Source organism: Podarcis cretensis, assembly GCF_951804945.1.
Source record: "Podarcis cretensis genome assembly, chromosome: 17".
Lineage (NCBI taxonomy): Eukaryota > Metazoa > Chordata > Lepidosauria > Squamata > Lacertidae > Podarcis > Podarcis cretensis.
In genome coordinates this window covers 22,986,769-23,002,184 of record NC_137187.1, presented here as the reverse complement: position 1 = coordinate 23,002,184, position 15,416 = coordinate 22,986,769, and the positions used below count along the sequence as shown (strand labels likewise).

The 15,416-nt window shown below is 45.4% G+C and overlaps 1 protein-coding gene across 1 annotated transcript; it reads right to left on the bottom strand.

Annotated features, from left to right (window-relative positions):
- Window positions 1-1,348: 1,348 nt before the first annotated feature.
- Window positions 1,349-15,214, bottom strand: AK3 (adenylate kinase 3). The gene is made up of 5 exons (XM_079959814.1): window positions 15,028-15,214; window positions 6,997-7,116; window positions 5,734-5,906; window positions 3,248-3,366; window positions 1,349-1,769 (listed from the first exon to the last, which is right to left on the bottom strand). Exons 1-5 carry the CDS (start codon window positions 15,179-15,181, stop codon window positions 1,646-1,648), a joined length of 690 nt encoding a protein of 229 aa, XP_079815940.1. The 5' UTR covers window positions 15,182-15,214; the 3' UTR covers window positions 1,349-1,645.
- Window positions 15,215-15,416: the final 202 nt, after the last annotated feature.

Sequence of the window (15,416 nt, the reverse complement as noted above, 5' to 3'; positions counted from 1 at the left end):
TTACACATCCCTCTGCATACATATTTTTTGGGGGTGGAAAGTTCAGAGTACAGGACAACGAAGCAGCGAGTCTGATGGTGGGGTGCAAGTAGGAGGATTGCAGCAACGTGGGCTGGTGAAGCAAGCTGCATGTGTGCATGCAACACACACAAGACAACAGCAACACAAGCAAACTGTCCTGGTGTTGTGGCAGGATTTGCTGTGCAAACAAAACGGAAGACACTCATCTGGACTAATTCTCAAGTTAAAGGAGCGTACAAATGCTGAACCCGGGCACTACAAGACAATGTGTCAGAGATATAATAATAATGGTTTTACTATTTATACTCTGCCCACCTGATGGTCGCATTACAAGGTGATGCAGCAATACCACTAAGTCCTTACTATAGAAGGTTTTTATAATGATAAAAGTATTTAGAATCGGAGAAGCAAAGTCCAGTCCCGACTTCTGAGTAAGAAGTTGTAAGAATTACTTTTCCCCCTGGACCATTGAACACCTTGGACTGAACACCTGGCTGCAGGTAGCTTGGCCATAATGACCCACCCTCCGGCAACGTCTTTAGACAGCAACACCTCGTACAGTGGTACCTCAGGTTACAGACACCTCGGGTTACAAACATTTCGGGTTACAGACTCTGTTAACCCGGAAGTAGTACCTCGGATTAACAACTTTACCTCAGGATGAGAACAGAAATTGCGCGCTGGCGGCAGCGGGAGGCCCCATTAGCTAAAATGGTACTTCAGGATAAGAACGGACCTCTGAAACGAATTAAGTTCGTAACCAGAGGTACCACTGTACATGGAAACTGCAGCAACTTCAAGACAGGGACGCAAGAATATTAACTGGAGCTGAGCATTGTTTGACCGTGCCGGCTCTTCTGCGGTCACACTGGCTCTCGATTCATTAAAAAAATTTTAAAAATTGGGTTATTAAAACTAATCTTTGGCACAGGGTGGTTTCAGTACAAGGTGTCAACTGTTTGTGCTGTATCCGTTAGGGGGAAGGGTTTTTTTGCCGTTTTTATTGCTTATTGACTAATTAGGGCCTATGGTATTTTTACTATCTTCTTCGTAAGCAGCCCAGGGAATAGTTACTGCTATGTGGCCATACAAAACTTAAAACAAATAAGAATATAGGTGGCTTGTACTGAAATTTCCAAAGGACATTGAGAGGATTACTCTTTCCCAAAAGCCACATGCCCCATCACTATGTTAGAGTCCAAAACAGACAGCCTTAATGTTTTTACTGAAATCACATGCGTGTTCACATTGGGTAAAACGGCATCCTCCATGTTTCATTTCAGATCAGGACTCTCCTTTTGACAAACCGTGAGATTCTTCAGCTGTATTTTGTTAAAAAAAATCAATTTAATATTAAATTACTTTTATAAAATGCAGGTCCATCTAAATACAAAATTAGCGCTTTTAAAATCAACATACCAGAGGACAAAAAAAATTAAAATACTAGAGTTACAAATGTGAACATTTCTTGAGATTTCAAGTCGGCTATTTGTCATTGTGGGCACATTCAATTTGTAACAACAACAACAACCAGGTCTCCATGATTCTACTGTTGATTAGGGAATATATTTCTGGAAGCTTAGCCACCAGCTTCTATCCCGTCAGTACAGTAATGGATCTTCCTTCATCTGTTGGTGGATGCTTCCTTCTGGCTTATATCAGGCAGCTTGGTTTGAAGGAAACGATGAATGTGGGGCCATATCTTGTTAGTCTCTGTTCCCGAGAAAGATTCCAACACGCCTTTCCGGCTACAGAAGAGACAAGAGATACGTTAGTCATGTTTGTCCGGTGTTATAAGTATCCTAAGGTTTCGAATATAGTATAAATATTCATAAATGCACACATTTCTAAATATACAAACCATGTATAGTACAGGAGAGCAATCCTGAAGCCATTTTGACTCTCCCAATGACCTCAAATATTCCTCTGCAGTAAGGGAGGCAAATGGGGAAAGCCTTCCCATTGTCCTTTTCGCTTACAAATCCTGTCTTAAGGGCGTCTTTGTGTAGGAATAGGATGTGCCTGTGACCTGGATTCAGGAGCTAAAGTATTAACCATCACAAAAGAATGGCCAGGCTGCCCAGGTAATGCAATCTGCGACCATTATCAGGTATCCTGACAGACAGGATTTCTGCTGTTGACAGCCTCCTATGATGTATGTATGAATTTTGGGTTGGTCTTTGGCTAAGGGGGTTGGGCAATGTCAAAAGTCTTTAAAGATTCCTGCACACTTTTGTTCAGGGTCTGTCCCTCCTTGGACAAAGGGAACTCTGTTGCAACAGAAAAATAAATATCTGCCTTGCTTGCCAGCCTCCATCCATTTTTCTCTGACCGATTATGGACTTAGGGGACTCAGAGTCCCGTGGGGAGCTTGGCTGCAAAAGCCAAACCCCAATTTTTACATCACCAGCAACACTTTGAAGGACCTCTTCGAGGACTCCCTTGCAGGACTCCCTCCCCTATCCAATCTAGGATCTGAAGAGGAAGAAATAAACTAAGGAGATCAGAATTCTGTGACTTGTAGAAATCAGCATGCATTTCTTTAGAAATCCTGCTCAGGAAGCCACTGACTCAGCGGCTAGGAGCATCATTACCTGACACTGGAGGGGCCTATCAGGAGTGAACATGGACCACAGGTACCAAACCGTGTGGGAAACAGAGAGAGAGAGAGAGAGAGAGAAGATGCTTAATAAAATACAGTCATACCTCCGGTTGCAAACGTGATCTTTGTGGGAGGCACATTCGCAACCCGCTGCATTGGCGTACACGTGTAACGTGATTCAGCGCTTCTGCGCATGCGTGAGCATCGAAACCCAGAAGTAACCCGTTCTGGTACTTCCGGGTGCAGTACGGTCCACAACCCGAAAACGGCCAAACCGCAGCACAGTGGTGCCCCGCAAGACGAACGCCTTGCAAGACGGAAAACCCGCTAGATGAAAGGGTTTTCCGTTTTGGAGGCGCTTCGCAAAACGAATTTCCCTATGGGCTTGCTTCGCAAGACGAAAATGTCTTGTGAGTTCCTGCGGGTTTTTTTCCCTTTTTCCCCCCTTTTTCTAAGCCGCTAAAAGCCGCTAAACCGCTAATAGCGCTAATCCACTAAGCCGTCAATGGGCTTGCTTTGCAAGACGAAAAAACCGCTAGACGAAGAGAATCGCGGAACGGATTCTTTTCGTCTTGCGAGGCACCACTGCATTTGTAACCTGAGGTATGACTGTAAGGAGCTTACCGATAATATTCCAGGACAGGTTTGGTTTCAGTTTCGTAAGATTTTAGCCTCTTCATAACTGTTTCCGGTTTGTCATCATCCCGTTGGACAAGAGGCTCTCCAGTAATATCATCACAACCCTGGTTATGGGAAAGGAGAAGTCTCAGGCACCATGCCGTTTCACTCTAGACACACCTGCACACAATTACGCCATGTGACGCAGTAATGGCTTCCCCCAAAGTTAATAATAATAATGTATTATTTATACCCCACCCATCTGGCTGTGTTTCCCCAGCCACTCTAGGCAGCTTCCAACAAAATATTAAAATTACATTGAAACATCAGTCATTAAAAACTTCCCTAAACAGGCCTGCCTTCAGATCTCTTCTAAAAGTCAGATAGTTGTTTATTTCCTTGACATCTGGAGGGCATTCCACAGGGAGGGGGCCACTACAGAGAAGGCCCTCTGCCTGGATCCCGGTAACCTCACTTATTGCAGGGAGGGAACCGCCCGAAGGCCCTCGGCGCTGGACCTCAGTATCCGGGCTGAACAATGGGGGTGGAGACGCTCCTTAAGGTATACTGGGCCGAGGCCATTTAGGGAAAGAATCCTGGGAACTGTAGTTTGCCTAAGGGAACTGAAAGCTCTTAGGAGACCTCTGTTTCCCTCACAAGGCTACAATTTCAAGAGTTCCTGGGAAGAGAGATGGATTATTAAGCCACTCTGGGAACTGTATCTCTGTGAGGGGAACAGGGGATCTCTAAAAACTCAGTACCCATAACAAACTCCAGTTCCCAGGGTTCTTTGGAGAAGGCATGACTATTAAAGGGGCATGTTGTGGATGTGGTCTCTGTCTTTATCTACTGTGACAGGGATTAATTCTGCTCACCCGGTGAATTTTGTTTCGATGGCTCTAAAGAAATTATAACAGGAACATATTAAATTCTATTTCCAAACCAGGTAGTCTAAACTTCAAAAGCTGCTCTCATAAAACTGGTGCTGTTGCTCAAGTAAAACCAAATTTTATTGTATTTAGCTATAGGCCATTACAATAAAACCCTGGCCCCACCTACATATAGCAAGGAGATTGCTGAATGCCAGAAACAGTACCAGATTAAAACATGGAATCACCTGAACAATAAACAGTCACAGTTTCCCTGGCTCTGTAGCTTAAGGGTCACCCTGTATGTGATGTTTGTATATACATCTTGCCCCTTCTTGTGTGTGGCAAAGTTAAGGGTTAAAGGAGGGACTGGGTCTTAATCCAGTATCATTGCACAGATACCTCTGGAATGACCTGTTTTGTTTTGCTTTGCTTTTTTAGAAAATTTTATAGCCACCAATCACCTATTAAAAATACTTACAGTACCATTCATACCTGCACATTGGTCAAATGTTTGCCACTGTCAGCTTTGACGGGTATTTTTTGAGATGGGAGGGGCAGGATAGACAGTCTGAATTTTGTTCTCCACCTTCCACCATCAGGTGTCAGGTGCTCCCTGAGCATCAATCTCCTTTCCTCAATCAGGACATGTTATTTTACCATTAAGCAATATCCCAATTAGCACTGAGCTTCGGGGAACAAGCATACATATAGCAGGTTTGTATTAACCAGTAGAACCCATGCAAGGCTGTACCAGCTCATCTGTTTTATAGCAGACTGACAAAGGCACTTACTTGCAGCATCAACGGTATTTAGTAATCAGCTAATTATCACTCTGTTTTCCCAAATAGTACCGATCACAAATATGCTGAGCGATTCTCCTACCTGCAGTTAATAACCCCTAGCAAGCAGAGACATCACCTTGCCCACAAAGGTCCATATAGTTAAAGCTATGGTTTTCCCAGTAGTGATGTATGGAAGTGAGAGCTGGGCCATAAAGAAGGCTGATCGCCGAAGAATTGGTGCTTTTGAATTATGGTGCTGGAGGAGACTCTTGAGGGTCCCATGGACTGCAAGAAGATCAAACCAATCCATTCTTAAGGAAATCAGCCCTGAGTGCTCACTGGAAGGACAGATCCAGAAGCTGAGGCTCCAATACTTTGGCCACCTCATGAGAAGAGAAGACTCCCTGGATAAGACCCTGATGTTGGGAAAGATGGAGGGCACAAGGAGAAGGGGACGACAGAGGACAGGATGGTTGGATAGTGTTCTTGAAGCTACCAGCATGAGTTTGACCAAACTGTGGGAGGCAGTGGGAGACAGGAGTGCCTGGTGTGCTCTGGTCCATGGGGTCATGAAGAGTCGGACATGACTAAACAACAACAAGCAGGAGCGCTATCAGTTTCAAGCATTCCCAGCTAGTAAGAATTGTTTTAGATCCACTGCTACTCGTGGCACAATCATAACCATAAGGAACAGTAGAGATTATTAGTGCATTTGTAATAAGATACAGGGTGACCCAAGCATTTAGTCCACTGCTTGAATGGCACACAGAAAAAAGAGGTTTTTTGGGGGGAGAATATTTGTTCCTACACTGCTGGACTAGAAACGAACATCACTCACAGGGACTTTGGGAGGGTTGAATTCAAGGTTGTAGACCCTGCCACTGGCAGGATGGATCCAGCGGGCAGTCAGGCGTTGCTGGATCGTCTCAAAAGGCACATCCAAGTCAATCACCGTATCTATTGGACACACTTTATCCAGAGCTTCGGCCTGTGGAACAGTCCTAGGGAAGCCTGTGACAAAGAAAAGAAACGTCCTTGTAGAAATCTCAGGTGCCTTTGTGAAATAGCTATGCAATCACTCCCACCCAAGTCTGAGAATTGTGGGGATGTTCAGGGAGGCAGGAGAGGATATATTGCATATTAATATCCTTCCTAACTTGCGCTATCAAGTTCCTTTACTTAGCAGAGTTTTACATTCCCCTTTTAAATGCACAGCAGATAGCTGGTTGCAGGCTTGTATAAGCCTCACACTCTAAGGTTCCTGGTATGTTTCCTTATATCCCTCTTAAAAGAATAAACACACCACATTCTTGTATAAAGTATATAAAGGAAGTTTACTCACATCATCAGTTCACAGTTGGATCGCTGAAGGCAGATTTAGTTACAAAGTATATACATGTGAGTCTATCCCATATGGGGATAATCCCAGTGTCCTCTATTGGCTGAGAGACAATAGAGCATTTCTAGAAAAAAGCTGCTCCAACGACGGTGGAAGTCAAAAAAAGAGAGTGTGCTGCGTGACTTGCCCTTTAGTTACCTGGACAGGTAAGGTCACACCCACCTCTAGTCACATGCAAAAGGAAGTACCGTATTTTTTGCGCCATAACACTCACTTTTTTCCTCCTAGAAAGTAAGGGGAAATGTCTGTGCGTGTTATGGAGGGAATGCCTACGGATTTTCCTCCTCTTAAAACTACGTGCGTGTTATGGTCGGGTGTGTGTTATAGAGCAAAAAATATGGTATGTCCCAGCCAGGAGGAAACAGGAAGTTTTTGACTGGCTGGACCAAACATTCTCCCGCATGTCCACTCTAGGAAAACAAGGAATGTTGTACTTGACTGCTACTTATGCATCACATCCCACAAGAATCAGGAACATAGGACACTGCTGTCTACCGGCATTGGTTTGGGATGATATATTGATATATCACCCAGCCCCACCAGGAGATCCAGAGACATTCTGACTGCAAACCAGAGGTTTTACCACTGAGCCACAGCCCTTATGTCTGCCCCAAACGTTCCAGAATTCATCTCCACTTCATAGTTTACGTCCACGCAAGGATGGGGGGGAGAGCACTTTCCACATCCCTGTCCAGTTCTCACCATCCAACAACACACTGTTTTGCTCCAGGTTTTTCAGTTCACTGAGCATCAGCCGCGTGATAATGTCATCAGGAATCAGTCGGCCTTGATCAATATAGGACTTGGCAAGGATACCAACTTCTGTGGAAGTAAAGAAAACAAAAACAACAAAAAAGTCATCAGAACACTACGTGGGACAACACAACTTGCCCAAAGTTGTTTCTGAATTTTCTGCTTTTCATTTGAAGCACTTGTAGAGAAACATCAGGGGCGAGAAGTCGCTTCTAGAGAGTCAGGCCTCTGCTAGAGAGCCATGCATGACCCGTTCAGGAGGAGAGCAAGAAAGCACAAGCTCAACAAACCTCTTCCAAACATTATACACACTGTTTTCAAAATAATTAGTCCTAATTAATTCTTCATCTTTCCAGTCTCTTCCATGCCAGGCCTTGTTGAGTTAAAGTAGCATGGCTGATATTTTTAAAACCAAATTAAAGGAAAAGGTGACATGGGAGAAATTTTGAGGAATATCTGCTCAGGTTTTCTCAACAAAATCTCCCATCTCCCAAACTCTTCAAGCCCACCATTGAGCGCAACAGTCTCAACACTTTCAACCTAGTTTCTGCAACCAGTGTTTTCCCTGTATTTGATCAACAAGGGTACTCCCTCTAACTGGTTTCTCCCTCAGTTGGGTCCGCTAGCTCTTCTTTTCCATAGCCTGTGTGTGTGTGTGTGTGTGTGTGTGTGTGTGTGTGTGTTCTTACCTTTATTCTAAAAACATTAACTTAGCAAGTCCCACCGAGTTCAATGAGACAGACTTCCCAGCATGCAGGCTTAAGACTGCAGCCTTAGGAACCAGCTGTGTTCAATATTTTACTCCCTGCGTCATCCGGCCAATGATCCATTTTAAAAAAACCAAAAACCTCTTGTCCCCCTTTTTCAGGAGCTGCCTTCAGCTGATTGTCTCTATCACCTGCAATATCTTTTCATCAGTTCCTCCTCTGACAACTTAAGTGTAAGAGCAGTGTTAGAAACTCAGATATATAAGCTAGGCGGCAAAAGCCCCGTTAAGCCAAGGTTACAGTCACCAAAACAGAATGCCTAGTTGCTGTTTTTGGGGCAGACAGTTTGAAAGACGTATTTTTCAATACGACTTTTGGGTTCCTGAAATTCATTCTGATTGTGCAGATAAAATACAATGGATAGAATTCTACAGGATGTGTTAAGGTAAAGGTAAAGGGACCCCTGACCATTAGGTCCAGTTTTGACCAACTCTGGGGTTGCGGTGCTCATCTCGCTTTATTGGCCGAGGGAGCCGGCGTACAGCTTCCGGGTCATGTGGCCAGCATGACTAAGCCGCTTCTGGCTAACCAGAGCAGTGCATAGAAACTCCGTTTACCTTTCCGCCGGAGCGGTATCTATTTATCTACTTGCACACTAGTGTGTAAAAACAGCCAAGATCCAAGGGTCCCCAGGCATGCACCTTCAGATGGTGGAGTCGTCAGGCTGTCCAGGGATTTTCACTTGTCACAAGTGGCACCATGGCAGAAAATTCTGAACGCTGTGTAAGAGTATAAACATCTCTTTCGCCTTCCTTTTCTCTCATTTCCCATAACTAAAACCTTTGCATTTTGACTGCAGTTACAGTGCAATTCTACATGTGTCAGAAGAAAAATCTCAATGTTCCCAGTGGGACCAGGTCTGTGTACCCCCTATACCTTTAAAACACGTTTAAAGCACATTCTTTCCCTCAAAGAATTCTGGGCAGTGTAGTTTGTTAAGGGCTGCTGGGATTTATAACTCTGCGAGGGCTAAACTACAGTGTCCAAAATTCCTTGAGAAAAGAGTGCCATAGTTTGAGCACAGCTGTATTCCCAGGTGCATGCATATGGGATTGGGGCCTGAATATTATCTTGTTTTACACCATTCCAGACCAGCCACCATCAATCTCTACCCTTACATCTATGGTACCAACCAAGCAGCTCTCCCCCCGGATCTTTGGCACAAGGCCTCAAACACTACATTTAAAAAGTCCACTTCTTTGGCAAATTGCGTGTCATATCTGACTTGCCTTCCCCCTCCATCCATGGTGTGGGTTTAACTTTATCCCACGTCAGTTGTAAACTCCTAGGGGAATTGCCTATAAAGTCACTGGGCGCACCGGGAAGGGATATCTGCATAGTCAGGCATGTTGGCCTTCTGAGCGTCAATACAAGTTTATGTTTAACTTGCATGAACTTGCGAAGGGTAGCAACGTTTATTTGAACAGGGCTAGGTGCCTGCTATTCAGCACCACATGAGATTTTAACTAGCCAGAGCAGGGGGAAAGGGTGAGAGTTCACATGCAGCATTACGCTGTGATAGGAATTTTGAGGTCTTAGATATATGGTAATGTTCATAACCGCACATACATAGATCGCCACAGGAAGACCGACCTGAAGCCATTTTGATTCCTAAACTGAGCAAATATTTTCTCTGCAAGGTCAAAGTGGAAAAGCCTCCCCACTGTCTTTTCATTCACAAATCCTGTCTTAAGGGTACGTCTGTGTTTGAATAGGGTGTGAGCCTGTGACCTGGCCCAGGAACTAAGTATGTATCATTACAAAAGACTGGCCAGGCTACCCAGGCAATCCAATCAAGTAACCTGCCAGACAGGAGATAAACAACAACAGGAGAAAAACAATATTCAAATTTCTGTTTTAGACCGCCTTTTCTGTGATGTAGGTGTGATGTAGTTCAGGGGTGGTCTTAGGTTACACCCCTTCTGTGATGTATGTATGATGTTTCTGGGGGTGGTCTTGATCTATAGGATGGGAATTTCAAAAGTCTTTATAAGGCCTTGCATGCCATTTTTCTGGGTCCCTCCTCTCTCCTGCGGGTGAGGGGAGCACCCTGTTGCAACAGATCAATAAAGATCAAGCTTACTAGCTGCTTTGCTTCTCAATATTCTCTGGTTGGCATGTGTTATTCTCTCCTACCAATAGGGAACCCATGTAAGGACTCTATATGGGCTCTTGGATACCCCATAAGGGAAAAGGGCAATTTTGTTTACAACAATGCCAAACCAAGGCTTGCTGCGAATGAGGTTGGTGTTATGTCTGAACCTGGGCTTGTGCTTTGTATCCTGCAAACAAGACCATGAGCAGTAAGCCAAGAGCAGTCCTCTTTGTTTGTTTGCAGCAACAAACATTGTTTGTTTGCAGTGAAATAAAAAAATTAAGGTCTTATATATATAATAAATGTTCATAAATGTACCAAGCAAACACAAATCTATAAACCACATGTCTGAAGCAGCACAGGAAAACAGCCATGAAGCCATTTTGGCTCCCAAACTGACCAAATGTTTTCTCTGCAAAGTCAAAGGAAAATGGAAAAGCTTCCCCGTTGTCTTTTCATTCACAAATCCTGTCTTAAGGGTATGTCTGTGTATGAATAGGGTAAGCCTGTGACCTGGCTCAGGAACTAAGTATTTATCATTATGAAAGACTGGCCAGGCTCCCCAAGGTATCCAATCAAGTAAGCATTAACAGGTAACCTGCCAGACAGGAGATAAACAATGACAGGAGATAAACAACGCACTTAGATTTCTGCTGTAGACTGCCTTTCTGTGATGTAGGTATGATGTTTCTGGGGGTGGTCTTGGACTCCAGGGCTGGCAATTTAAAATGTCTATATAAGGGCGGGCACACCTTTGTTTGGGGTCCTCCTCCTTTCCTGCGTGTAAGGGGAGCACCCTGTTGCAACAGTTCAGTAAAGATCAGGCTTGCCAGCTGCTTTGCTTCTCAATATTCTCTGGTTGGCCTCTGTTATTTTCTCCGACCGATGGAGAACCTACAAAGGACTCTATAAGGGCTCTTGTGTCCCCCATAAGGGAGTACGGACAGATTTTCATTTATTACAGCAGCAAGACAAACCACAAGCTTGCTTTGGGATGCAACATAAAGCCAAACCATAGCTTAGCTCCTGGCAGCATGAGGAGACGGAAGGTGTAAATAGGTGAATAAATCGTATTTCTCAAAGCACCACAATCTCCACCGTGTCTTCTATTCTCCAAAGGGACACAGACTCTGTGTGGGTTGCTGAGACCCCATGGACTCTTTCCCACCGCTTGGCAGGCACCAGACTTTTGTAACTGTAGACACCAGCATGCTTCTTTGGCTCAGTGCTACATGCAAAGCAAGCCAACGAGTACCTTTAAGCGCAAATTACAAAGCGCCAATAAATCCATGATTGCCATTTTTGTATCCAGCAGACACTCAAGGGTATGTAAGGGATAAGGCAGTAAAATCTGGGGCTTGTATGCATCCACAATGCAACAAACTTTTTGTACTGTATACATCCACATTGCAAGACTGAAACGATTGCATTAACATTTATATTTCGCGAACAGTCACTTTTCTTCTGTTTTGTTAATTATTGTTTCTTTGTTGCGTTACGTGCATGTTTTGAATGGTTAAAATAATAAAAAATGGCAAACAAAAATATATTTTAAAAACAGTGCTGCTTCACCCTTAGTACAGCAAGGGAAAGTAACACACAATGCAATTCAAAAACCATCTCAGGGTTATTTTTCATGCCTGTTTCTAAAGTAGATTATGAACTGTCTCAGCACCTCAGAAACACAGCAACTAGCTAACCAGTGTGCTTTCCAAATAGTTACTGGAGAGACAGCTTCAAGTCCTGAAACCTGACGTACTGGGGTTGGGGGTTTAAACTTCAGCACTATAATAACAGAAGACAGATACAGGAGCCAAGAAAGATAAATGGAATCCCAGAATGAGCACATTTTTGAATGCCACACACTTACAACAACCGGGACTGCTGTTTCCATGCTCTGCTGGTAAGCTTCTAAGAAGCTTTCAACCAGCTTCTGTTGGAAACTGAATGTTGGGTTAGATTTATATACTCTCTCTTTTTTTTCTGCCACCTGGTCCTCAAAGCAGCTTACAACATAGAAGCAACTTTAAACCAATGCACTTTAAAAACAAATGATAATCACAAAGCTAGCAATAGCTCCATAGCAACGTTCCACTTCCATTTACACAAGATATTTAACAAAAAGAACTCCTGCCTTGGCAGAACAAGAATTACCATATTTTTCTGCATATAAGATGCCCCCGTGTGTAAGACAAGACCCGTTTTTTTGAACCCCAAATTAAGAAATCAATCTTTTAAACATCAAACAGAACGACTTTGAGCTTTCTGGGGTAGGTCACCCAAAGTTATTGAGATTTTTTTGGGAAAAGTTGGCCAAAGCTGTTGAGCTTTTTGATAAGAATATAATATAATAATATAATATAATATAATATAATATAATATAATATAATATAATATAATATAATATTATTTTATTTTATTTTATTTTATACTCTGCTCATCTGGCTAGGTTTCCCCGGCCACTCTCAGCAGCTTCCAACAACATATTTAAAATACAATAAAACATCAGACATAAAAAACTTCCTCAAACAGGGCTGCCTTCAGATGTCTTCTAAAAGTCAGATAGTTGTTTATTTCCTTGACATCTGATAGGAGGGCGTTCCACAGGGTGGGCGCCACTAAGTTTGGGTTGCCACAAAATACGCAGAAAAAAGATGTGGTACACATTTTATTAGATGCCTGGACAGCTCCGTGGAGGGAAGGGGGGTGGGGGGAGCTCTGGTCTACTTCAACAGGGCTTTTCTGACATTTTAGCACACTTCTGCATTAATGCATGAACCCAGTGGGGCAAGGGTGCCCCACAAGTGCACCACTCTAAAGAGAATGCTGTCATTGCGTGTACACCCCATGGCCGGCACAGGTTTAACTTTCACCTATTGGCGGGGCCGGATTTAGGTTTGATGAGGCCCTAAGCTACTGAAGGTAATGGGGCCCTTTATATGTCCAGCTGTCCTTTGTCAATAACGAATTGTTGCTGTTTTTTATGTTGAATATATGCTATATGGTAATTTATGGACCTAATCGGTATCTAAAGCCATTTGCACTTAACAAATAGGAACCTACACAACACAAAACACTGTTGCTATATGTAGGTTTTATTTGTTTTCTATCTTATATTTTGGAAGTGTACATCCAGGATTTTTTCCTTTAAATTTTTTGGGGCCCCCCAAGAGAGTGGATCCCTGCCTTGTTGTGGCGAAGGGGCTTGAACAACCCCAAGAAGCCGTGAGCTATGCCATGCAGGTGTTCCCAAGACGAACAGGTCATATCCGAGAGTTTAGACTAAATGTGATTCACCTGGAAAAGGAACTGGCAAACCACTTCAGTATTTTGCCAAGAAAACTCCATGGACATTAAAAAGGAGAAGCTTTGAGAAGAACGTGAGTGTTTCCAAGACATGCTCTGGTTCGTGAAGTCACGGAGAGTCGAACACGACTAAGACGACTAAACAACAAAAAATAGAGTGGGGTCCTAAGCTATAGCTTGTTTAGTTTATACGTAAATTCGGCACTCCCTATTGGGCCAAGCAAGCAGTTTGCAAAGAGGCATTGGAGAGCCTGTCAGGAAAGATCGCACTATGCCAAACCCTGGGCCTCCAGAGACACACAATTCAATTTTTCCACCTGTGTCACAAGGTTGCCTATGCGTCTGTTTGCTCCATAGTGGTGCTTGTGCACCCATGAGTCAAAAGACCCAAGCACAGCCACCGACGCCAACAAACCCAGAATCGTAGAGTTGCAGAGTTGGAAGGGAACCTGAGGGTCATCTAGTCCAACTCGCTACAATGCACATCTCTCGCCCCTCTTCTTACCATAGCTGCTGGTAGGACAGAGCTAGGGTTGCCGCCACCTTTGGGTGGGCAAAATATATGGGACAGTTCTGGCAAAATAAAGGACAGGTGGGGTGGAGGGGAATTGTTGGGCTAAAATGACAGTTACCTGGCGTAGAAATGGCTTCAAAGCAATCCATAATAATAATAGTAATAATAATAATTTATACCCTGCCCATCTGGCTGGGTTTCCTCAGCCACTCTGGGCGGCTTCCAACAAAAGATTAAAATACAGTAATCCATCAAATATTAAAAGCTTCCCTAAACAGGGCTGCCTTCATATGTCTTCTAAAATTCAGATAGTTGCTTATTTCCTTGACATCTGATGGGAGGGCATTCCACAGGGCAGGCGCCACCACGGAGAAGGCCCTCTGCCTGGTTCCCTGTAACCTCACTTCTCGCAATGAGGGAACCGCCAGAAGGGCCTCGGTGCTGGACCTCAGTGTCCGGGCTGAACGATGGAGGTGGAGATGCTCCTTCAGGTATACAGGACCGAGGCTGTTTAGGGCTTTCAAGGTCAGCACCAACACTTTGAATTGTGCTCGGAAACGTACAAGCGGAAGCTCTCAGTAAGGGCAAACAACCCAACAAGAACATTGAAAGGAAATCCTCTCCACCTGCCAGAAAGATGATAAACGCAGCCAAAAAAGAAAGAGGGGGAGGGGAGGGGAGAGAGAGGGACAAATTCTGCTTCTCCTCCACGCGGAGTTTGCAAAGGCGCATCCCAGCAATATGCCAGAGGGGCAAAAAGGCAGCGGGAGGGGGGAGGAGTCTGTTTGCAAGCGACACATTTGACATTGGCAGTGGCGTAGCGTGGGTTGTCAGCACCCGGGGCAAGGCAAGTAATTTGCGCCCCCTAACCCGTGGATTTGCGCCCCTAACCCATGGATTTGCCCCCCCCTAACCCTAACCCCCAGATGTTGCGCCCGGTGCGACCGGGCCCCCCCCCTGCACCCCCCACGCTACGCCACTGGACATTGGAGGAGCCCTCCTTGCTCCTAATTTTGCAACGGCCCCTTGGATGCCCGAAGTCTGGAGTCCCTGGGAAAAGGCGTGGGGGGGGGGGGTTGAGGCTCACCCGGGCATGATTTGCACCAAGAGTGCCCGCTTGGCCCCGCGACCGTGGGTACCCGCCACCGTGGGAGCCTGAGGCCGTGGGTGCCCTGCAGCGTGCATGGCCCCGGCACCGAAATGCGCAGATGCGCCCTTGCCATTCGTGGGGGCTTTCGTGGGTGCTCGGGTACCCAGGGCCCGGGGCAGTTGGCACCTAGGATTTGCTCCTTGCCTACCGCTCTTGCGGTTCATGTTGTCGCGCAGGATGTCCCCGCTGGAGAGATGCTTGAGCGCGAAGTGCTGGACGATGCGCGCCGAGACGGTGCCTTTGCCGGAGCCCGGCGGGCCCATGATCAAGGCGCGCAGCAGCAGCGCCCGCCGCGCCGCCATCGCCCAGCCAAGCGCGCTGCGCTCGCTCCCCGAGGCTCCTTCGGCTGCCCAGCCAGCGACGCCTTTCCTCCCTCCGCCGGGGGGGCGGCTCCTCCCGCTGCTCCCGCCCCGGAGGCCGGCCTCGCCCGTCGGAAGAATAGGGCCGCGGAGACGGCGGCGCTCTCCGCCCTCCACCTCGTGCCTCTCGGCTGGAGTTGGCTTTCCGCTTGCCTGGAAAGAGCAAAAATAAATAAAT